The sequence below is a fragment of the Helianthus annuus genome, chromosome 13, assembly GCF_002127325.2.
Source record: "Helianthus annuus cultivar XRQ/B chromosome 13, HanXRQr2.0-SUNRISE, whole genome shotgun sequence".
NCBI lineage: Eukaryota > Viridiplantae > Streptophyta > Magnoliopsida > Asterales > Asteraceae > Helianthus > Helianthus annuus.
This window is the reverse complement of record NC_035445.2, coordinates 172,543,749-172,568,487: the sequence shown is the minus strand read 5'-3', so window position 1 is coordinate 172,568,487 and position 24,739 is coordinate 172,543,749. Positions and strand designations below refer to the sequence as shown.

At 36.9% G+C, this 24,739-nt stretch overlaps 1 protein-coding gene across 1 annotated transcript; it reads left to right on the top strand.

The window, feature by feature from the left end:
* The first annotated feature begins 4,231 nt into the window (after positions 1–4,231).
* On the top strand, positions 4,232–24,143 carry LOC110903580 (ubiquitin-conjugating enzyme E2-23 kDa). The gene is made up of 6 exons (XM_022149421.2): positions 4,232–4,319; positions 4,433–4,512; positions 23,278–23,392; positions 23,477–23,529; positions 23,598–23,729; positions 23,853–24,143. The coding sequence occupies exons 1-6, from the start codon at positions 4,276–4,278 to the stop codon at positions 23,972–23,974; spliced, it is 546 nt and encodes a 181-aa protein (XP_022005113.1). The 5' UTR covers positions 4,232–4,275; the 3' UTR covers positions 23,975–24,143.
* The last annotated feature ends 596 nt before the right edge of the window (positions 24,144–24,739 follow it).

The following is a 24,739-nucleotide window of genomic DNA, read 5'->3' as shown; positions in this document are numbered from 1 at the left end:
ATTTCTAAAACACAATTACCAGAAAATACAAAGAAATGTCTTATTTCTAAAACTCAATGGCCTAAAAACACAAAAGAAAGTGTTCTTTCTAAACGGAAATAGTCTGAAAAACATATAAAAATGTGTTTTACATAAAACGCAGTGGACTAAAAACACTTCAAAATATGTTTTTTCTAAAACGCAATGGACCAAAAAACACATAAAATGTCTTTTTTCTAAAACGTAACAGCCTAAAAACACAAAAGAAAGTGTTCTCTCTAAAACGCAATGGACTAAAAACACATAAATATGTGTTTTACCTAAAACGCAATGGACTAACAACACTTCAAAATGTGTTTTTCTAAAACGCATTGAACCAGTGTATGTTTTGTCTGTGAATTGTCTGAACTAGGAAGTAGGAGATCAAAAGCTCGACCCAGCCAGGGCTCTGCCCCTTGGACCCCGCCAGGGGCTGCCGCCCCTTGGACCCTGCTCCCAGGGGTGCTGCCCCCGGACCCCGCCAAGATTACTTTGTAAAACGCAATTACTCAATTCAAAAACTCAGATCGTAAAAATGCAATTAAAAAATTTCTTACATAGATCGAAGCCGATTTCTTCAGATTTCTTCATAGATTGATGAAGTTTGAATGTTAGAAACACTTATCAGCGATCGAATCGAACGAATCGAGTGACTCGCTTCAAAATCACAGGAAAAAAAATGAGATATTGTATGAAATTAAACTGGCTTTCTTCAAAAAAGTTAAAGAACACGTTGATTGGGTGTTTGAATCATTGATTGGTGACGAAATTCGCACTACAATATAGTGATTATTGAGATAGAAAGTGAAAAAAAGGTTGAAGATGGTGGGTTTTGAAGTTACAGAGAGAAGAAGAAGGGAGAAGATTGGATAAAATTGACTAAAATACCCTTTCTCTTTATTTTAAATTTTGCCACATGTCGTAATCTTATTGCTTCTTATCCTTCCTAGCCAAAATAAACTTCCTATTTGATCATCTCCCTAAAAATATATTATTAAATATATGAATTGGACAAGGATTGTTTTAGAGAAGCGGCTGACTTTGTCATATAAATAAACATCGTAAAAAAAGGATGGACGAAATATAACTCTTGGAGGACATCATCAACATCGGACGAAACAAGAGGAGGGGAGAGTGATTGGATGATTGGTTTGTAAAGTGATGATTTTTATTATGGATTTTTAGTTGTTTATGGACTATTTGCGAAAGTAGTCGACTCGGTTATTGTTTAGATGTATATGCATGCTTATAAACGTTTGAGTATTGTTTATTGCTTCGTGTGAGTCTTGGTGACTGTCTATATCACATAATAGGTTCATGCTAGATTATAATTTTTAACTGTGATCTTTAGGGTTAAATGGACAATATACCTTAGAAGTGATATTCGGTAATCAAACAAATTTAAGTGTTCTACTAATCTCAATAGCTAAGAGATGCGAGGTTATTGTTATGTCTAAGTCATTAAATTGCTAGGTTGGAGCTTCGAGAGGAGTCTGAAATAGTTGCCTTAGTGACCGTTGTCTAACAAGTCTAACCAAGAACCCGAGTCTATCCTAGGTTTATGTCCTGAGAGGGAGTAAATCAAATTAGGGTACTTTCGTAAACCATTTAGATGTCTTGAGAGAGAGAGAGTCTAACCAACGGTGTTCATAACTGCCTTTAGAGTGCCATAAGTGTCATCCTGAGAAGGGTCGGGGGTCGTGTTCAGTATCTCAACAGGTTTAGTATTAGAACATCCCGGTTCCATAATAACTAATATCCTAATAATATGATTACTCATGCAACCATAAAAACAGTTAGAGTCCGTGTCAGTGTCAGTCTAGATAGAGTAATTAACGTAGTTAAATAGAGTCTCGTGGGTTCGATACTCAGACTTACTGTAGCTATACTGCATTGATCGGTACACTTGCCGGTTATGTGGTTTAGTTTTAGATCAAGTCTAAATTTATAAATCTAAAGCTTAGAGTGTCTAGATTAGGTTAATTTTAGTAGTTTTTATTTAACCACTTTTAGCACATCACCTTATTAACTTTCTACTAATGGGCTTTTTAAGTTTCAGCATGTGGCCCACTTGAAAATCTAACATATAAAACTTTTATTTATTGAAATGTTTTTCCTTGGCTTTAGATACTAACATCAGCGAAGTTTCATCTTTTAACTATTTATTTATTCAATTCTTTGATTTGATTTAGCTTTAGAAATATATAAATTACATTGTTTCGTTGTTGTTTTCATTTTAGTTAACTAGTTAGCATTTGAATTTTCAGTTCATGTAGAGATTTATTATTATTAATAAGCTTTCATAAAAAATTCTCAAAACAAATATTAATCGGTACAAAAGTTTAGTTTATCGTTATCAACATAATACCTTTATAATTTATGACGTAATCCGAGTCTTAAATCTGGTCGGACCGATCCGACCTTTGACCCCCTAAGGCGACCGGGCCGACCTCCGGTCCGGTCCTGTCCTGAAAACATTGGTTGAAATTCTGTTTTGGTGCACCTTATCACATGTTGGACATCTTCCTAAGATCACTGAATCTAACGTACTCATAACCATAAACATTAACAAACAAACATCCTAATGTTGATTGTGAATAATATATATAAACATGACTTGCGTTCAAGAACATGAATTACAAATCGACTTTTAAATACTGTTTCGACTCCCTACATATAACTATGGTTGATATAAATATTTTTAGGATTACATATGTTTATTTAGATATAAATATTTTAGTATTACATTTGTTTTGACATGAACTTAGTTGAGAACCCTATTTTGAGATAAATTAAATATGTCATTACATATAGAAAATACAATCAATGAACAATGATCGATACAGAACACAAAACTATTGAGCGAAGAAAATTAATTAATCTTAGTCGTTTAACTTTTAATCATGGTTCATACTTTTGAAATTTTGTAGTTTATGTACAAGAAGAAATACCAAACTAATTTGTTCATGTATTTTATAATTTGCTTTTGTTTACGATTTACCTACATATCTATAAGTTATATACCTAAGGGAACAAACAAACTAATTTGTGTGTATATATATCTATGTATGTGTGTGTTTGTTATTTTGAGAAACTGGATTTTAATAATATCAACTTTGACCTATTGGTCGGGATTAATCTCAACTCTAGTAAAATGTTTACCGCTAGCCTAACTTTTAACATATTTTCCCTCAGCGATCTCATTTTTTATCAAACCGAGAGATCCATGAATCGGGATCCTGATGCAACAATTTCCAGGAACATTTAGAACATTTCATTCTGAGCAGAAGAGGCGTTTGCAAGTAGTGTTCGATCGATTACATCTAAAGGTTAACCAAATAGTTTTTGCCAACGTGTACTACTAATGTGGCAAAAAGTCCCGACCAATAGATCAAAGTTGAAATTATAAAAATTCAAGCTCGCTTTCATTTCAGGTGTGAGGTGTGATGAATGATAAATAATGACCATTATCTTCATACATTCTTCTTTTATTTTTAAATCTTATAAAGCTGAAAAAATAGTAGTTCATTTTTGTTTTCACAATAATTTGTTTCTGCTTAGATTTATTCCCTACAAGCATGAATAAACCCGCACCCGTAAATTATGTACCATACAATAAGTGTTGAATGCGAGTAATGTGATATAATCATATCTTATGTTGTCGTATCTCATTTTCTTAACCCATGCTTTTAATGCGAATACAATGACTCAAAACACGAAAAGGAAGCCGTTGGAATATTAGCTTTAACGCGTTTAAATTATTATAATAAAAAAACATACTTTGATTTACTAAATCTTTACTTAAATCATTAATCTACTCCTTTTTTATTTTCTTCACAACCAAATAGGTTTTTAAATTAATGAAACTATAAAGAAAACAATTTTCTATTTTATAACTATAATCCAAATAACATTCTAACTCTATTCTCTACATTTTTAACTTATAAATCTTATAAATCTGGTCTTTGTTTACAAAAAAAAATAATATATAAAAAAAATTGAATTCATTTGTTTGGTACATGTATAGTTTTCTAAACACCTTTTTATTATTAGTTTATAATATACAACATTAAAATTTTGAAAAGTAAAAGATTTAAGTAAAAAATAGTTGTCATAAAATTCAAAGGTGTACATTTTTATATTTGTTCCCATTGATCAAGGCCTATAAATCCCCTGCTTTCACAGCACATCCCCCTCGCGGAATATTCTTCAATCTTCTCTCCCAACACAAATTTACTAACATTCTAAAAGAAAATCATGTCTTCTACAACCACACGTAAGAAGACTGACCTCATGAAACTGTTAGTTCTCAACTTCCATCTTTCTAATTATCAATATTACAACCGTTAGCATTCTGTTAATGTATGACTTTGCTTAAATTATTTTTATTTTACTGATTTAATCTTAATTTCAGAATTATGTCAGACTACAAGGTGGAAATTATTGATGACAACATGCATAAATTCTTTGTGTTTATGAATGGACCTCCTAACAGTAAATTTTCTAAACCCTTAATCAGTTTTATGCTTCTTGATGTTATATCATGTTTGTATTTCATAAATAGTAATCACCAGGTTAAATGTGCATCCAAACACTCCACTAATGGTTATCTCAGATTTTATTTTAGTTTTTCATTCTCTGATTAGGGATCAAAGAGTTTTATCATTTATGTGTTTAATTCTTACACAAATTTATTGGTATTTTTTGTATGTTTAATTGATTATGTTCTTGATTTATGTTTACAACTACTTATGAATTATGATATGAAGTTGGTGATAGTTTTGACTTTTATTGTTCGATGGAATTTCTTTTTGGATCTTGAAAGATTTAACTTTGTTTGGATTGAAGCTAAATGTTGATATATGTTAAATCACTAGAAAAATCAGTTATAATTATGATGTTTTTAATCTTCAAATGATGTATAAATAATGTTGATTCTTGACCCGGAATATGCATCACTTGATTATCGATTAAATGTGTATCTTATTTCAGAAATTGATTTGCATGATTAATGTCTATGGAATATAGTTTTGACTTTTATTGTTCAATGGAACTTCTTTTTGGATCTTGAAAGATTTAGCTTTGTTTGGATTGAAGCTAAATGTTGATATATGTTAAATCACTAGAAAAATCAGTTATCGTTATAGTTATGATGTTTTTAATCTTCAAGTGATGGATAAATAATTTTGATTCTTGATCGAGAATATGCATCACTTGATTATCGATTAAATGTGTATCTTATTTCAAAAATTGATTTGCATGATTAAAGTGTATAGAAATCATCATTAAAACTTTTTAAACGCACTGTTACTTCTTAAAGTAAATGTCGTTTCTCATGATCAAAGCATGGTGTTTTCGGTTTTGTTTTATAAATTTTTAAATCACGATCCAAGTGTGGTAAAGAACAGAAAAAGGTGGTAATTTTGATATGTTTACTTATGAAAGGATCAGCTTGGGATATGTTTATATTTATGGCCAAAATGTTTTTAGCTAAACCCTTATTATTATTATTATTATTGTACTTATATAACTATTTTTTTTGTAAATATGCATTTATGCTTGAAAACATTAACTACTAAGAAATAATTTAAAGTTTTGACGATAAAGTGATGAATAGGGACTCTATATGTATCCACTTTAGATCATTTACGACATCATGTATGGCTTTGAGTTTTATAGTCAAACCGGACATTTAGATGTTAAATAAACAAGAATTTATCTCAGGTTTCGTTTCTTTAAATTTTAGTTTCTGATTAAGGATCAAAAAGTTTTATGTGTTTAATTCTTGTATAATTTTATTCTTTTTTTAGGTATGATCATTGATTATGTTATGTTTGTTATGCATGTGATGATAGTTTCGATTTTTATGGTTATATGGAACTCTTTCGATCTTGAAGGATCTAGTTATGTTTAGATTGAAACTAAATGTTGATATATGTTAAATCACTCAAAATATTAGCTATAGTTATGATATTGATTGTTATTTCAAATACACATTGTTTGATTTTAAATTAGATGTGTCTTATTTTAGAAATGGATTTGAATGATTAATGCCTTGGAAATCAATCCTCTTTAAAGCATTTTTTGTGCGTCGTTACTCCTTAAAGTAAATGCACTTTGTTATGATCAAAGCATGATGTTTTCCATTTTATTTATATTAATTTACTAGGTTAGAACCCCTTATTTACACATATTAATTAAATATAATTTTATATATTACATAATAAAACGATATATTTTTAAAAAATCTCATTTGTTACGTTGGATGAATAAATATAATTTTATATATTAAATAATCAAAAAAATATATCTTTAAGAACCTCCTGTATTGTATGGGTTGAATAAATGTAATTTTATATACCAAATAATAAAAAAATTATATTATTAAAAACATGTGTATTACACGAATTGTTTAAATGTAATTTTGTATACTAAATAATAAAAAAACTATATCTTTAAAGAAATCTTGTGTATTGTATGTAGGTCCCTCGGAGGTTGAGGTTTAACCTATTCCTTGTTATGTTCAACACTCTAGCAAGTGCGGAATCCAAGCTAGAGTGCAACCGGAGTTTAGATGAAAGCAAAGATTACAAAGAGAAAGATAGACACGCAAGATATCAAAGTTTTCTCTTGTATTTCAGTGGACACGGTTACAGACCTTGACCAAACTGAAATGCTCTCTATTACAGACCTGGGTTTCACACACAAAAGCTCTCTACACTTTGAACAACCTTACACAGAACTTGTAGAACTAGTTGTAAAGTGAAACCCTCATGGGTATATATATACCCATACTAGACTGACATGCACGAAGGATAAATGTTCTGGTCGAAGGATCATCTATCGACCAGAAGTATCTTCGAAAGACTTCGAAGGATCTCAACATACCTCGAAGGATAGTATATCCTTCGAGGTCCATCAATATCCATCGAACCATAATCTTTCGAGGACATCTAGGTCATCGAAGGATACTATTCAACCTTTGATGACATCCTTCGAAGCATGACATCTTTCAAACACTAAGTGTTGAACTTAAAACACTAAGTGTTGATGTTTGGCCAAGTCAAACCAGGAGGATGGTTGACTTGGTCAAACACATATTACAACACATAAACAACATACAAAAGACGTAAACACAACCGACAAAAGACATCGTTTTATACATTACAAAACATAGACAAAGTACAGACACAAAGTGCACCAACAAACTCCCCCTTGGCTGTAGCTTTGTCTTGGTCTTCATGTCTTAAGTCTCTAACGCCCTTTCCACGGCTAAATGATGCGACGACCATGCACTTCCTGCGTTGATTAACAAGTTGAAGCAGTATCGGGCCATCCTTTGAAACTTCATGGCTTGATCTCGATCTTGAACTAAGTAATTGATTTCATGATCCTTCAAAACAATGATATCCGATCTGGACATATTTGTAATCCACATCGGATCGATTATCCTGAAGTTCTCCGAATTGTCTCTGAACAAGATCACAGCTTCACCGGTATCCGCATCATAAACCCAGCAGCGGAAATTTTCAAGAAAGTCGGTCTTCATTTTCAGTAACGGAATCTTCTTCATCACCCTAGGAGGATCGTATACCAAACGATAACGAGCGGTGTTAGTCTCTGGATCAAGAGTGAACTTGATCTGCTCGTATCTTGGAAATTGAGGCTTGTACAGAGGATCCTTCCAACCCAATCTTCTCTCTAACCTGAGTTTCTTCGCGAATAGATCCACCATATATTCTTTAGCTCGATTGATTACATCAAGCTGCGCCAACACTGCCACATCATAATATGGAAGTGTGAGAATACTAAGGAGAGTCCTGAAGTATTGAAGACCAGATTCTCTCTTCACAACCATGCAATGCAGATCTTTTACGAACATCCAGCTGATGATTCTACCTCTAGCCTGATTTTTCTCCAACATCATGTAGTTAGCCTGTTCCAAAGGGGCAAGCGGAGGAGGATTCCTAGCAAGGAAATCCGCTCGCCATTCATTAATAGTTTTCTCACGGCTTTCCTGAGCTGATGGCGAATCAGAAGACAGATTTTCAAACTCTGCGGTCTTTTCAGCAACAAAAGTATCGTCAAGAGCATTCATCTCGGTATCGTCCTCTCGAACATATACAGGACGTTCAGGATCAGAACTGATGAAGATTTCATCAATTGAAGAGAAATCAGTCTGATCCTGTACCAGTGGAGTAGCATCAATCAAACACTCAGCAACGTCATCCAAATCAGTCAACCTCGAAAACTGTTCATCTGTCATCTCAGAAATAAACTCTCCCTCTTCCAGTAGTTCACCCGTGACAGGATGAAACTTTTGAACACTTGAAGATTCAGGAGGATCTGTTGTAAATGTTTCCGGTTCCAGGCTGATCTGTGCAGGATCTACAGACATTTCCAGTGTTTCAGTCTGTTCAGTTGGGCCGGTAGTAGCTGTAGGAGGAGCAGACTGAGTATCTTGAGGAGTACCAGATCCGCCTGCAGCACCGGATGCAGTTGCACCGGAGCCTGAGGCTGTTGTTTGATCTGGATTAGCATCATCATCATCCTGATCATCCTCACGCCTTTCGGGAACTATTCCTAAGGTTTTACACCTTTCGTTCCACAATGTACCAACATGTTTATACACCCTACCAAAATTGCTGTGCATGGGCTTGAAAGCTTTCATCAGTCTATCATCACGATTACTTACCATCTCCCTCAACGCTTTTGCTGAATTTTCCAAATTAGTGCTGTGTCTTTTCATGATCTCCACCTCTTTATCCCTTGCCAAGTTAGCCTTCTTTAATCTATCAATTTCTTCAGCTTGTTCTTTGATCTTCATACTTTGAGCATTTACAATAGAACACAGCTGATTGTGAGCCTCTGCATCCTTCACTCGTTGTACACGATGTTCTTCAATCGTTCGTGTATGTCGACTGACAATAGAACCTAATTCACTGATTTGTCCAATCAGGAATTGAATCTTTTCAGCATCAGATAATCCTGACAGAGTCTCTGCCAATGTCGGTAGAGATGGTTCTGGTCCTGATGACCCAGATTGACCAGTAGCTCCTGTAGGACCGGAAATAACGAGAGAAGGTCTAGTATGTGTACCTGAGGCGGGAGTTGCAGGCGTCTGTCGATCAACAGACACCGTGCGTGTCCCAGAAGACTTTGGTGGAGAAGACATGAGCTCCAGCGTCTCAGAAGCAGACATGAGCTCCAGCGTCTCAGAAGCAGTCAGCTGATCGCCAATCGGAGGAAACTGTTGCTCTGGCTCAGAAGAAGGTTGTACTGACACAGGAATAGAAGACACATCAGCAGCCTTTTTCGATGCACGTACACCCTGTTTCTGTGCCTTCCTCTTCTTAATAAAGCCCGGAGAAGTAAGCGTATAGTCTTCATCCTTATCAGATTCTTCATCATCACCTGTCTTCTTTATCTTTACAAACCGGGGATTCCCGCGTTTGTCAAGGACTTTCTTCAACCCTGGAGGAGGAGGATTATCATCATCAGAGGATGAACCATCACCATCAGGACCTCCTTCCTCTTCAGAAGATGAACTGCTTTCATCTATTAAGTTCCTCGCCTCATCGATCTTGCCTTTACCCTTGTCAGTCGCCACAGAAGCAGACTGACCAGCTACATCACCAGTACCACCAGCACCAACACCAGGATCTATAGACACATCCTGAATCTCTTCAGCAGCAACGTTTATATCAACTTCAGCACTTGCTGCAGCAGCAGAACTACCAGCAGACCTTCTAGTTGCCTTGATTCCATGTTTAGCTGTGAGTTGTTCATCAGCCATAGCAATTAAAGCTGGTTCTTCATTATCAGAAACACTTCCTTCACGACGCCATCTGTGATTCTGCGGAGCCTCATAATCAGGAGCATTAAGATGACCGATCAGTTTCCTATCCGGATCTGATCCCTTGTAAACCCCCATAGACTTGACGATTAGCAGTGTGCGTTCGTTCATCGGATTCACAGGAAACACATCTGCCGTAGCTTTAGCAAGATCAGGAATCTGATCATCTATCATCATTTGTAGAAACCGAGGGTATAACCAAAACTTGGTGTTAGTTCGCTGTGTATCTGACGGAAGTGGCCTCCGAGTGTTCTCCTTCAGATTATTGAAGATATACCGAGAAATGTTGAACGGCTTGTTCAGAATCAGCGCCGTAAACAATCCCGTCAAGTCAATAGGAGACAAATCATACCCAGAGCGCTTGTTGCTTAGGCAATGAATGAGAATGTGCAGAAGGAACTTATATCGAAGCGGTAGGAACTTCTTGTTGATTTGATTGGTAAGAACGTTCTCGCTGTACTTAATCCTTAACAATAACCCTCGCTGACACTGTAGCTCTATAGACGTTGGGTCTTCAGATTTATCACCAAGCTGCAAACGTTGTCTGATAGAGTTTTCAGTAATGACCACGGGCTTTTCAGCGACTACTGCCCTGATTATTTCCTGATTATCCACCGTTTCAACTACAGCTGTATTCCAGAATGCCTTGATGTATGACTGATAGGCGACATGCTGAGTTGTGATAGCGTAGTTGATTCGCGACCGATGTAGATACTCCATGATTCCATCAAACTCTGCACTGACACTTCCTTCAGGTTGTAAATACGCCACCATGTTATGTCTAGGCTCAGACATAGCTTCCAGCTCTGATTTCACCTTCTTTGTTGGCTTTGCCCGCTCCTTTTTAACCTTTGGTGCCATCTCTGTGCATCAAAAACGACACGTAATAAGAACAGGTCAAACAGTCAACATTGAGTTTCATACTTAGAAAAATTTTCAATTTCTTGAAAATTTCCTAAGTGTTGAAACTATCGAAGGATACACTGTATCCATCGAAGGATGAAATGTGGCACGAAGGATGATAATCTGCTCGAAAGATGTCACTTTTCTTGAAGGATACAGCCTTGTCGAAAGATCATCTTTCGGAAGATCAAGAATTTGAAAGATGTCTTGATCCTTCGAAGGATTGATCAATCGAAGGATGATCCTTCGAGATGTCTAACATGTTTCGAGATATCTAATATCTTTCGAGACTCACCTCGAAGGATGTTGTTCAACACATCTATCGAGGTGATGACTCATCATCATCATCCTTCTTCCGGCACTGTTCATCGGCGTATTTCCGGTGGGGTTTCAAGTTTTTCCGGTGAATGTTTAAACTGGATTCAAGTGTGTTTTTATATCAAACATAAACAACATTTCAATCCATTTCATAACATCAATATTTTAACCCCAAACCGAATCATGAACACACCCAAACATTTAGCCTTATCAAAAACCCAAACAACCCCTGTTTTAATCAACCCAAACATTCAGTCAACAATGTTCAATCTAAACAACATAACATCCACAAACAGATACAGTAGCATCACATAATCACAACATCACTGACTCATAACCTAGACATTCAAAATCTTACATGAATAAAACAAGAACATTAAAGAATGAATCATGATCAAGGATATGTTTATGAAGTTTTGTTTTGATGTTTGTTAATAGATTAGAGCATAAACATCCTACCAAGATAATGTTATCAAATCCTGATGAACGAACAAGTGATTTTGAAATTTTTGGCAGAGTTTCGAGAGGATTTTGAGGGTTTTTGAAAAACTGATAATGACAATGATGAAGAAGACACCTTTTTATACTCCACCTCGAAAGTCGAACCGTCTCGAAAGACTCGAACCTACTCGAAAGATGAACAGTTGTCACGAAGGATAACTGATTTGTTCGAAGGATCCATATATGGTTCGAAAGATCCAGATATTTGAAGGATCTGGATCGAAAGATCCCAGATATTTATGAATTCTTCGAAAGATATCCTTCGATCCAAAACCATCTTTCAAAAAGTTTGGTCAACTCGAAGGATCACTTGGTCAAATCTTTCGATGACCAAGCATCTTTCGATGGAGACTGTTGACTTTCATTGACTTTCTTTGACCATCTGATCTTTCGAGGGCCATTGCTTCCTCGAAGGATCAGATTTCCACCAACACTTGGATTTTTAGGGAAATTTCAATTTCCACCTTTCAAATTTTGAGGTTTTTCATGAAAGACCATTTTGAAAAGTTGTCCATTATGAAGTTCAGCAAGGTTAATTTTATGAAGTATTTCGGCTTGTCAGGTATCGGATCGAGCACCAACATCATTCAATCAAAAATAAAGTTAAAATGAAAATCTTTTTGGATTTTGAAGTTTGATAAAAATAAAAGGCAACAATTTTAAAATCCTTTGAATGTTATCAAACGACATCACCGCTAATGTCGTGCTGATATGCACCAAACGACAAAAACTGTTTAAAATTAAAGCAGTAAATTAAGCAGTAAGTAAATATGTACAAACACAACAATATTTTTGCGAGTTTCTAGCGAAGAGAATCATATCAGCTTGCGGTCTTTTGTCAAAACACACTTCCTTTTAAAATTCTTTTACAGAAGCGGATAAGTATTCTACCACAATTACCGATATTGTTGTCCACTTAAACTCAACGATCAGGTGTAATCATAATACAATGAGATACGTTTAAGGTATGATTTATACTTACCGACCGGTGTTCATCCACTCACGACACATTCCCGTATCAAGGTATGCACGAGAGTTCATCTTACTGGGGAGTATACCATTTATCATCCGTTTTTGACGTATATATATACAATGTGAACAAGTCACTTATTTGAGTTTGAAAACAAGCCCTATGTGATAGAATCACTTATTGATGAGGAACTTGATTTTCGATGCATGAGGGCACAGGAGCAAGTCCGTGAACAGGTCAGTACTTTCGTACAGCAGAGAGACGAACTTGACTCCCGGATAAATGTGATATTTTATCACTTATTTGATTTGGACATGTGATTGTTTATCACTTATTGAGGTCGAATGCAGTATGAGATATGTACACGTATGTATGGTATCATGGAAGAACTTAGACTTTGTCTTTTATAGAAACAACCATGATACCCAGATGATAAACAGCATAAACCCCGAATATCTCAGAACCTCGGCAATCTATCAAACGAAATTTCGGTACCAAGACCATATGCCAATGAACGGTTCCCACGCGGTTTTCAGTCTGTTATGTTTATATCTCCTGCATACTTTAAAATGATCGTGAGTCTACCGGTACATCATTAGTAGAGCTACTTATCATTTTCTTTTTCTTTTGATTTCTGGAAACATGTTTCAACCGACCTCTGATGTAATATCACTTTCTCTTATATTGCCAAGAAACTCATTTTTGTTTTTCTATTGTTTTTGTGTTTTTCTGAATTTTCTCCCCCTTAAATGCAGAAAGTAAATAAATTAAAGACATATTTTTGTATTTTTGTGGTTTTTCAATGTTTTTGTATTTTTCTTGAAACTTTCTCCCCCTAAAATTCAAAAATAAAGAAAATGAAAAATATTTTTGGATTTTTGGTTTTTAGAAAAATATTTACAAAAACGATTTCCTGATGTCGGTTACTCTTGCTTCACCTTAATGCCGTTTACCAAAAGTAAATAATCAAATCTTGATTTATCAAATGCTTTGGTAAAAAGGTCGGCACGTTGGTGGTCGGTATGAATATGAACCACATCGATAAGTCTCTTTTCAAAGCAATCACGTATGAAGTGATATTTAATATCGATGTGCTTCGTTTTCGAGTGCTGTACAGGATTTCTAGTGATCTGTAAGGCAGCCTCATTATCAACATAAATAGGAGTAGTTAGGAATTCAAAACCGTAGTCCCGCATCTGTTGTTGGATCCATAGAACCTGGGAGCAGCAACTAGACGCAGCAATGTATTCTGCTTCACATGTAGACGTAGCCACACATGTCTGCTTCTTGCATTGCCAAGTGACTAGGCGATTGCCTAAGAACTGACATCCTGCTGTAGTTGATTTTCCATCTTTCTTGCAGCCGCCGAAATCAGAATCACTGAAAGCTTTAAGATCGAAGTTATCATCCTTAGGATACCATAACCCGGTGTCAGGGTAAGTCTTCAGATAACGAAAGATCCTTTTGACAGCAGCATAGTGAGAGACCTTCGGATTCGCTTGATACCTAGCGAGAAGACAAGTTGGATACATAATGTCGGGTCTTGATGCGGTGAGATACATTAAAGATCCAATCATAGCACGATAGAGCGAAGAATCCACAGCATCTCCTTCGTCATCCGGAGTAATTCCATGATTCTGAGGAAGAGGAGTAGAAATTGGCTTCGAATCGGACATCTGGAACCGGCTCAAGATGTCCCCGACGTACTTGGTTTGATGAATAAAAATTCCAGATTCGGATTGATTTACTTGCAAACCCAAGAAAAACGTCATTTCACCCATCGCACTCATCTCGAATCGATCTTGCATCACCTTTTCAAATTCTTTACACAACTTATCATCGGTAGAACCAAAGATAATGTCGTCGACATACACTTGTACCAATAGAAGATCTTCACCATTCTCTTTGATGAAGAGGGTACAGTCGATCAAACCCCGTCTAAAACCATTGCTGAGCAGATAGGTAGACAACGTTTCATACCAAGCCCGAGGTGCTTGATGAAGACCATATAACGCCTTGTTTAGAAGTAAAACCCTGTCAGGATGTAATGGATCTTCAAACCCCGGTGGTTGCTCGACATATACTTCCTCCTCGACTACTCCGTGTAGAAAAGCACTTTTGACATCCATCTGGTACACCTTAAATTTCTTGAAAGATGCATAGGCTAGAAAGATTCTAATAGCCTCCAGACGAGCAACAGGAGCATACACTTCATTGTAGTCAATGCCTTCAATCTGACTAAAGCCTTGGACAACCAACCTTGCTTTGTTTCGGACAACAATCCCACGGTCGTCCTTTTTGCACTTGAACACCCAGCGAGTTCCGATCTTTTTGTAGTTATCGGGCCTATCAACCAATTTCCATACGCCCAATTTCTCAAACTGCTGAAGTTCTTCTTGCATTGCTTCCACCCAGGAATCATCCTTCAATGCCTCTTTCCAAGATTTAGGTTCTTCTTGGCTAACGTAGCAGGCAAAGGACCATTGATTCTGTTGTCCCGATTCTCGTATCTCAGCATACAAGCCAGCATTTTCGTTGTTTCTGATTTGATTTCTTGTCCTTACACCACTGAGAACATCACCTATTATATTCTGCTGAGGATGAATGTTATGAATTCGGGTTTCAGTAACTTGAGGAACTTCAACATTTGACCTCAAGTTAGTGATATTTAAATTCCCGATATCATTCTGAAGCTGGTGAGTTGTAGAAGATGATGCATTTTCTTCTTGGATAATTGGCGCAGACACTGGATCCGTTGCTTCTGAAGTACCTTGAACCGGACGCAGTGCTTCACCATCATTTGCATCAACATACTCCTCATCTTCCGATGACAAATTGTAATCGACAGCATCATTAAACACCTCATTTGAAACGAGATTGTTGACAGAAGAAGACGCTTGTGAGTCAACAATGATTGGACGAGCTAACTGAGAGCCAGTCGCATTCTCGCTTTCAGACAACATTTGAGCAATTGCATTATCATCATCAAATGTAGGCAGATTGAATGAGTCGAAAAGACCATCATAATCGAACATCCATGGTTCACCAGAAGGCTTCGGAGGATTAGAATATCTTTGGACTCTTACTTCACCCCATTCTTCAATCCTTTTGGTAGTCAGGTTCCATACTCGCAGATTAGGAGTAGCATACCCAAGGAAATAACCTTCGATAGCTTTGGCACCAAACTTCCCATCAGGCTCAATCATGGTACATGGTGCACCAAAAGGTTCTAGATATTCCAAGTCAGGAGTCTTCTTGTGTAGGAGTTCGAAGCACGTTTTTCCATGTCTTTTCACTGTGAGAACCCTGTTTAACGTGTAGCAAGCCGAGGCAACAGCTTCAGTCCAGAATCGAACTGGAAGCTGAGACTCAACCAACATGGTTCTTGCAGTCTCTATTAAGGTTCTGTTCTTTCTTTCAGCGACTCCATTTTGTTGTGGCGTGTACCGAGAGCTGTATTCATGAAGGATTCCTTTTGCAGTGCAAAACTCATCCATAACCCTGTTTTTGAACTCGGTACCGTTGTCGCTTCGAATTCGCCTCACCTTCAGAATATACAGATTTTCCAACAGGGTGATCAAATTCTTCAGAATTTCTGGAGTCTCGCTCTTGTGGACCATGAAGTCAACCCATGAAAATCTTGAGTAGTCATCAGTAACTACCAAGCAGAAAACTTCTCCGTGCACACTCTTGTGTTTGACAGGGCCGAAAAGATCCATATGCAAACGCTCGAGTGGCATGTTGACAGTGTTAACCTTCTTCAATGGATGAGATTTCTTGGTCTGCTTTCCCTTTTGACACGGCACACAGACATCTTGAAGTTGAAAGTGTTTCACATTGACACCTCTCACCAAGTTGTTTTTGACAAGGTGATTCATTTTTCTGAGGTGAATATGACCCATTCGTCTGTGCCAAGAGATTGTCTCCTTTTCAGTGGCTTTTGAAACAAAGCAAGTAACTTGTTTGGAATTCGTTACTGCTTGGCTCATATCAAGGACATACAAATCATTCACCCTTGGAGCTGATAAGAGAATCCATTCTGGGGGGATCTTGAAACCTGGCTTCAGCACATAACAACCGGCATCATCAAAATGCACGGTGAACTTCTTGTCGCAGATTTGAGAAACACTCAAGAGATTGTGATCCAATTGCTTCACATAATTGATCTTGTCGAAACTCACAATCCCATTAGAGATCATTCCCTCGCCGGTGATATAACCTCCCTTATCTCCCGCAAACGCAACATATCCTCCTCTTATACTTCGCACATCGAAAAGAAGACGATAGTCGCCAGTCATGTGCCTGGAAGCCCCACTATCAACAATCCAATGACTATTAATAGTTCCTCCTGGAGCCGCCTGCACATGCAATTAACACATCAGTTTGAGAGGGGGACCCAAGCCTTTGTTGACTTGGGTCGTCCTTGATCATCAAGGAAAGTGATCTCAATCACTTGATGATTAGGAAATAAAACTTCTGGTGCTCCCCCTGACTTAATTACCTGTTTTTGTTTCCAAGCTTGTTTTTGTTTACCAGTATTTGAATTAATTGTTTTTGTATTTACTGGTTTTACACTTGTAGGTTTAGCTTGTACAGGTTTTTCATTCTTGACCTCTGATTTTAAGGCCTTCTCAATTACCTTTTTGTTCTTTTGTTTTACCTTCTTTTCCTTTTCTTTCAAGACACGTGGGTCTTGTTTCGGGGAAACCGATTGTTTTTGGTAATTGGTTTCTTGAGGAGCACTTGTTTTTCCTTTCAATTTTTGCAAGTATGGGCAGTATCTTACAATGTGCCCAATTGTTCCACATTCAAAACACATTCTCCGCTCTACAAACCTCGGAGAAACGTGTTGATGACCAGACGAAGAACCAGATACTGAAGTTTGTGATCTAGATGTGCTTGGACCTAAGTCACATCCGTTTGTGTGTTGGGTATAATTGTTTTGCTCATTTCGTTTCAAAATTCTAACTTGTTTTACAAATTCATTGTTAGATTTGTTTTGAAATGTTTCAAGTTTGTCCGTACCCGTTGATTCAACAAACTTCACTATCGGTTTTTGTTTCTTAACAGGGGCTTTCCTGTTTTGCACCTTTTGAACCTTAGGTTGCTCAACCTTAGATTGTGGAACTTTAGGTTGTGCAACCTTAGGTTGTGGAGCCTTAGACTGTTCAACTTTAGGTTGTTGAACCCTTGGTTGTTCAGTCTTAGGCGACTGAGCTTTTGGTGCTTGAACATTCTTGTTCTGAGCCCTCTTTTCTTGTACCTGGCTCTTGCCTTTTCCAGAATTCACTTGTTGTTTTCGCTCAACTGGCAGTTTTTGGTTCCCATGTTGTTTTCTAATTTGTTCACGTGGAACTGGTTCACATTGAGTGACAGTGACTTTGTTACCTTTGTTTCCCAAAAACTTATCAGTTCGTCCTTCAAAAATTTTCTCAATTAAATCTTGATTTACATTTTTGATTGGAAAATCTCTGTCAGAATAAATTTTGCTGTCTCCCTTGAGCGTATACAACAAGTTATTCGTTTCACTGCTAGGTACACTGGGCTTCATTGCCTTTGGTGTTTCAGCCTTACTCGGTTTCACTGGTGGATCACACAAGATGTGATTCTCAATTGGAATGTCTGGTGTAACCGAGTTAGACTGTGGCTTCACAATTTCTTCAGATTCATCGTCTGAAGAGTCAGCATCCTCAATGATGGGAGGACTCTGTTCCTTTTCACACGATGAATTTTCCACATTCTCAGAAGCTGATTGTTCCGAGGAAGATGTACCAGTTTTGAACCCGAGGCCTGCAGCAAAGTCATCTCGCGCAAGTGGCACAGTAGGTTCAAAACGGGGCATATCCTCGTCATCAGGCAGTTTTGAATAATTGTGGCTCATTGGGGGAGGACATTTTTTGTATCCAATACACTTGACGTCCCCCTTTTCCTTTTGAACACTGATGATGTGATCCAAAACAAAGCGGGAATTGGAATAACTGTCCAATTTCTGCTTGATTGCATCACACTCGCATCGAGCTGTAGCTAACTCCACCATTTGTTTCTCAATTGTGTCAATTAAGTTATTATTAGCATGTTGTTTTCTCAAAACAGCCTTTTGTAATTCAGAAACATCATGTTTTAATGACTTAATTGTTTCTTTAAATTCTTTTTCATTTTTGGTTAAAAAGAAGTTAGCTTCAGATGCTTTGGCAAGATCAACAATCAGTTCTTGATTGTGTTTTTGTGTGATTTCAAACAGACTTTCCTTTTCTGCATATTCTAGACATTTAGCACATTCAACAACAGCAGAAACAGAGTCAGGTTTAGAATCACATACCTGTGAGGTTTGTCCTTCAACATGAGCCATGAAGGCTGTAAGAAAAGAGAAAGATCCATCTTCAGAGAAAAATTGAGAAAGCTTCTCAGAAGTTCCAGCAGCTTTCTGGCAAAGAATAGACTTTCTCTTGCATAAAGCTTCAGCATCAGCCAATAATTCATCAACCTCCAGATCTAAAGCCTCACTTGATATATCACCAGTATCAAGTGATTCACCATCAACACTTCCACTGTAACCCGAGCTATCTTCATCTTCAGAAGATTCACCAGCAGACACGGGTTCTTCAACCTTTTCAACTACTTTGGCATAACAAGCTGTGCCACCATTACCTCCATTACCTCCTTCTCCAAGCTGAACACTCCAGTTACAAATCTCATCAGCTTGAACAACTAATCCTCTGTGGGGATTAGAGTTTGAGGATCCAGAAGTATTTCCTCCCACGGGAACTAATTGTCTGTCAGAATTGTTCTGTTGTTGCTGAGGCTGTCTTTGATTCCTGAAAGGATTCTGATTGCCTTGCTTGGGTGGCTTCTGACATTCCCGTTTGAAATGACCCTTTTCACCACAGTTGAAGCAGGTGACAGCATTTTTATCAAAACCATACTTGGTGTTGTTATTGCTTTCCAAGCTGGTTCTCCCCGTTCTTTCCATAAACTCTTTAGCTCTACGGATAGCACTAGCAAGAGCCCACTTTATATCCATCATCTCAAACTCTTCTTTATCAACCTGCTGATAATCTTCGTTGGTTAGGTTGATATTTCCAATCTGACCCGCAACCAACCCACAGTAGGCGCTAACCAAGGTGTTCAACATCTCCATATGTTCCTTGGCTATCTCAACACTGACTTTTGAAAAATTGGAAGTATCCAATCTGACAGTGTTCGGATTGGAAGTAGCTTGAAAGCTTGAAGAACTTCCATAAAATCCCTGCTGTTGTGGTTGTTGCTGTTGAGCTCTGTTAGGATCCAGGAAAGGCGGTGGAGTGAATTGTTGAGCTGTCTGCTGTTGTTGTTGTTGAGATGAAGAATCTGGTCTTGAATACATCATTGTGTATGCTGAAGGATCAAATTGATTTGCTGTTGGAGGTCCGGTGTTGGAGATGAACGCTGTTTGAAGCTTAGCATGCTGAGAAGCTGGCTTTTCTCCAGTAATACCACCTGCAATCCCAAAATACATCTCGGGATTCTGAGGAGTGGTTGTTCTTTTTGCCTTGAGCTTTTCTTCAACATCTTTGTTTTCCAATTTCTGGATTAGCTCATAAATGGTAATTGTATCCAGAACACCGTTTTCCTTGAGAATCTCAAGATAACTGCTCCACTTTGCTGGTAAGGCATCAGCAAATCTCCTCACCATATCTTGTGGAGTGGCAGAGACTTTGAAGGCAAACATTTCACTCAACAGATGGTGATATCTTGTAGACAATTCTGATAGACCTTCATTCTCCATGCAGGTAAAACCTTCAAACTCTTTCTTTAGCAACTCCTGCTTGATCTTTCTTGATTGAGCATTTCCTTCACACCTTAACGTGAGCATATCCCACAAACTTTTGGTAGTCGTACAGTAGACGAATTGGTGGTATATATCTCTGTGAAGAGCCTGCGTGAGAATCATAAATGCTTTCTTTTCCAATTCAAACTTCTTCTTATCTTCATCAGACAGTGTGCTGTAAGTTTCTGGATTTGATCCTACAACTTCCAACTCATTTTCAAACGAAGTGAAGAAACACATCCATAAGTCTTGACCTTGCCCCTGAACATAAGTTCTCAACCTTTCTTTCCACCATCCCCAATCATTGATGTGATTAAGCTTTGGCGGTTTCGTGCTTGTACCAGTTTCACTATCGTTCTGCATCATTGCTTGAATGCTGTTGCTTTGATTAGTGACCAATGCCCATTGATTTGCCGTTATCATTGCAGCTTGAGTTGGGGCAATAGCCTGCATCCATGCAGTTTTGTTGAACTCTGGTGCAGATTGCGTGGTTGATGATTGCGTAGATGATGACTGTGGAGTCAAAGTTGTCGTAGTCCACGCAGAAGGATCCCATTGACCATTTGTTCCCATTTTATAATTAATATATTAGGTGAAAATAAATTTAGAAAATTGATTTTCACAAACTATATTAAAACTTAAAAAAAAACAACAGCCGAAGGATAAGGATCGAAAGACCTGAAATCACAAACTGTTAAATTCAAACAGATAAGATCGAAAGATGGCCCGAAAGATAACACTGTTCGAAAGATCAACAGTATTCGAAAGACTACTGTTGAGTTTTCGAACAAAAACTTCGAAAGATTCCCCTACTCGAAGGATCCTTATCTTTCGAAGACAAACAGTAACTCGAATGATGGATCTTTCGAGAAGATTCCTTGACTCGAAAGATGGTACACTGACTTCGAAGGATTGTTCGAAGGATAGTTATCTTTCGAATCTCCTGAATCGAAAGATGATCTGTCGAGCTCGAAAGATATCTTTCGAACACACTCTGACACACTGACACAAGGTTGACTGAAAAGTGACAGGTTGATGTGGTTGGTGAACCACCTTTCGGCAGAAAGGATGTTCTGCACAAACTTTTCACCAACTTTCACCAACTTTGAAAATTTTGCCAAAAAGGGAAGCTTCTTATCCACACCTAGCAACCGGAATATGACCGGAATATTTGCCGGAAAATAGCAAACCTTTCAAGACAAAATTTTAAGTTACCCAATCCTTCCCACACAACACCCGGTTAGTTTAAAACACGTTTTTAAGGCTAGAAAGTCCAGAAACACACTAAAAACGGGAGTTAAACCAAGAAAACTTTTGTCCAAAACACAAACCAAGGTCTTGCACAAACCCGGTTTAACAAGGAAAAGAGCCACGGCTCTGATACCACTTGTAGGTCCCTCGGAGGTTGAGGTTTAACCTATTCCTTGTTATGTTCAACACTCTAGCAAGTGCGGAATCCAAGCTAGAGTGCAACCGGAGTTTAGATGAAAGCAAAGATTACAAAGAGAAAGATAGACACGCAAGATATCAAAGTTTTCTCTTGTATTTCAGTGGACACGGTTACAGACCTTGACCAAACTGAAATGCTCTCTATTACAGACCTGGGTTTCACACACAAAAGCTCTCTACACTTTGAACAACCTTACACAGAACTTGTAGAACTAGTTGTAAAGTGAAACCCTCATGGGTATATATATACCCATACTAGACTGACATGCACGAAGGATAAATGTTCTGGTCGAAGGATCATCTATCGACCAGAAGTATCTTCGAAAGACTTCGAAGGATCTCAACATACCTCGAAGGATAGTATATCCTTCGAGGTCCATCAATATCCATCGAACCATAATCTTTCGAGGACATCTAGGTCATCGAAGGATACTATTCAACCTTTGATGACATCCTTCGAAGCATGACATCTTTCAAACACTAAGTGTTGAACTTAAAACACTAAGTGTTGATGTTTGGCCAAGTCAAACCAGGAGGATGGTTGACTTGGTCAAACACATATTACAACACATAAACAACATACAAAAGACGTAAACACAACCGACAAAAGACATCGTTTTATACATTACAAAACATAGACAAAGTACAGACACAAAGTGCACCAACATTGTACCGGTTGAATAAATCTAATATCTTTAAGAACCTCGTTGTACGGGTTGAATAAATGTAATTTTATATACCAAATAATAAAAAAAATTATATCTTTAAAAACATGTGTATTACACGAGTTGTTTAAATGTAATTTTGTGACTAAATAATAAAAAAAAACTACATTTTTAAAAGAAACCTTGTGTACTGTAAGGGTTGAATAAATCTAATTTTGTATACCAAATGATAAAAATAATTACATCTTTAAAAACCCCGTGTATTACACAAGTTGAATAAATTTAATTTAATTTTGTATAGTAAATAATAATAAAAGTTAAATCTTTAAAAATACTAATGGATATACTCAATACGTGATGGATAAGGTGATTGTAGAGATGGTTCTTGAAAAGAAGATACACTATTTAAGAAGCAAATCAACAACCATTAAAATTTGATTTATAAATTATGTAATAAAATCGATATAATAATTTGTTTAATAATGAAAATAAAAATTAACAATATATTAATACAAAGTTTGGTTTTCGTGATAAATCATACGTTTTATTTAAAATATCTTAAACTAACAATTTAAATTTAAGGATAATATTTTATTAGAAAAGTATGATAACAATTTAAATTTAAGGATAATGATGTTCTTTGAATTTTGAAATGACCGTGGGTCTTATCATGTTTGAATGAAATAACGAGTTCATCAAAAACAACTGGGAATGTTACATTAATATCCATCACCAACTTCTTACTTGTGTATCCATAATTGTTTTAATTTTCCATGATGACATGACGCAGGTTCTTATGCTGGAGGTTTGTGGAAGATACGAGTTGAGCTTCCAGATGATTATCCATATTCGTCTCCATCAGTCATCTTTGTTAACAAGATTTACCATCCAAATGTTGATCAAGTGTAAGTCAATCGGGATATATGCAAGGAAAATATTATATATAATATGACATTAATTAATTAGTTAGTTTTATCAATTGTTTTCAGGTCCGGCATAATCTGCGTAGATGTGCTTAATCGGACATGGAGCCCCATGTTTGGTAAGATAATTAATTCCTTTTTAGATCTAATTAAATTAAATTTAATGACATTTTTAATGGTTTTGTAGACTTGGTGAATGTGTTTGAGACATTTCTTCCCCGACTCTTGTTGTATCCAAATGCTGCTGATGATCCATTGAACACAGAAGCAGCTGCTCTTATATTAAATGACAAAGAGACTTATGAAAAAAAAGTTAAAGGTACTTACTCAAAATATTGTATTTACTGTTATCAAAATATTTCAATAAAGGTGGTTATCATATATACCACCTAGTTTTAATTTTATTAATCTACTTGCATGATCATGTATGTATGTACCAAAGAGTGCCTTGAACGATATGCAAAGCCGGTGGATGTTGAGAAAAAAAGTGACAAGGAGGTTAGCGCAGACTCTGGAGAAGATGCTGGAACGTCTGCGGCTCTAGGCCCTATCAAACCATATTAGCCTTTGCATCATGTTAGCTTCTCCTATGGTTTTTTGTACATTGGTGTCGTACAAAGCCCATAGTAGTGAAATCAAGCTGAATGATCACCTGTTTCAACTAGCAAATAAATTTCAAATTCTAGAAATCAGGATTCTAAGGTGGTGTTGAAAAACGATAACGGCTTGGTTGTCAGCCAAACTTAATAATATGGTTTTTATATGTTGCATCTTTTTCTTGCAATTGAATTTTATCTGTTGAATAATATAAACTAGAATTACTACCCGCCGCAATGCGGCGGGGTGCTAGTTTCATACACATTAGCTGAAGCCATATGGTTGTTACATCAAGATGTTTTTTTCACTCACATGCTATAATGTTGCTAACTAAGTCATACCAAAGTTTGTTGAATTTGTATGTTCACAACTTGTACAAAAGGGTTATTGTTATGTCATTTGTTGGTGTGGCTGCCTTATCGCTTCCAGTCTATCTGGACTTCAGCTTTTCAAAAGAGGTTTTCTGTTACATCATGCTTCACGCTCTTTCTTCCCAGGCTGGCTAGACTCTGTAGCAGCAAAGCGAGAACAAATGAGTATAGTATTTTAACAATAGGAGACCCTACGGCTACTATCAGATCAATCTAAGTAAATGTGTTTCCTAAACATGTTAACCAGGCGAATAATAGTTGTGGGATAAGCATAAAATATATAAAGTCTTGCATGAAGTGTGGCGAATAGTTTGGGTTGTGAAGCTTTTGTTTATTTTTCAAGATTCCTATAACCTATCCT

Excerpts from the sequence above, each read along its gene's own strand:
- LOC110903580 (XM_022149421.2), top strand. The coding sequence starts at position 4,276 with ATGTCTTCTACAACCACACGTAAGAAGACTGACCTCATGAAACT. Across the intron at positions 4,320-4,432 it reads AAGACTGACCTCATGAAACT|AATTATGTCAGACTACAAGG; the intron begins GTTAGTTCTCAA and ends TCTTAATTTCAG. Across the intron at positions 4,513-23,277 it reads TATGAATGGACCTCCTAACA|GTTCTTATGCTGGAGGTTTG; the intron begins GTAAATTTTCTA and ends GACATGACGCAG.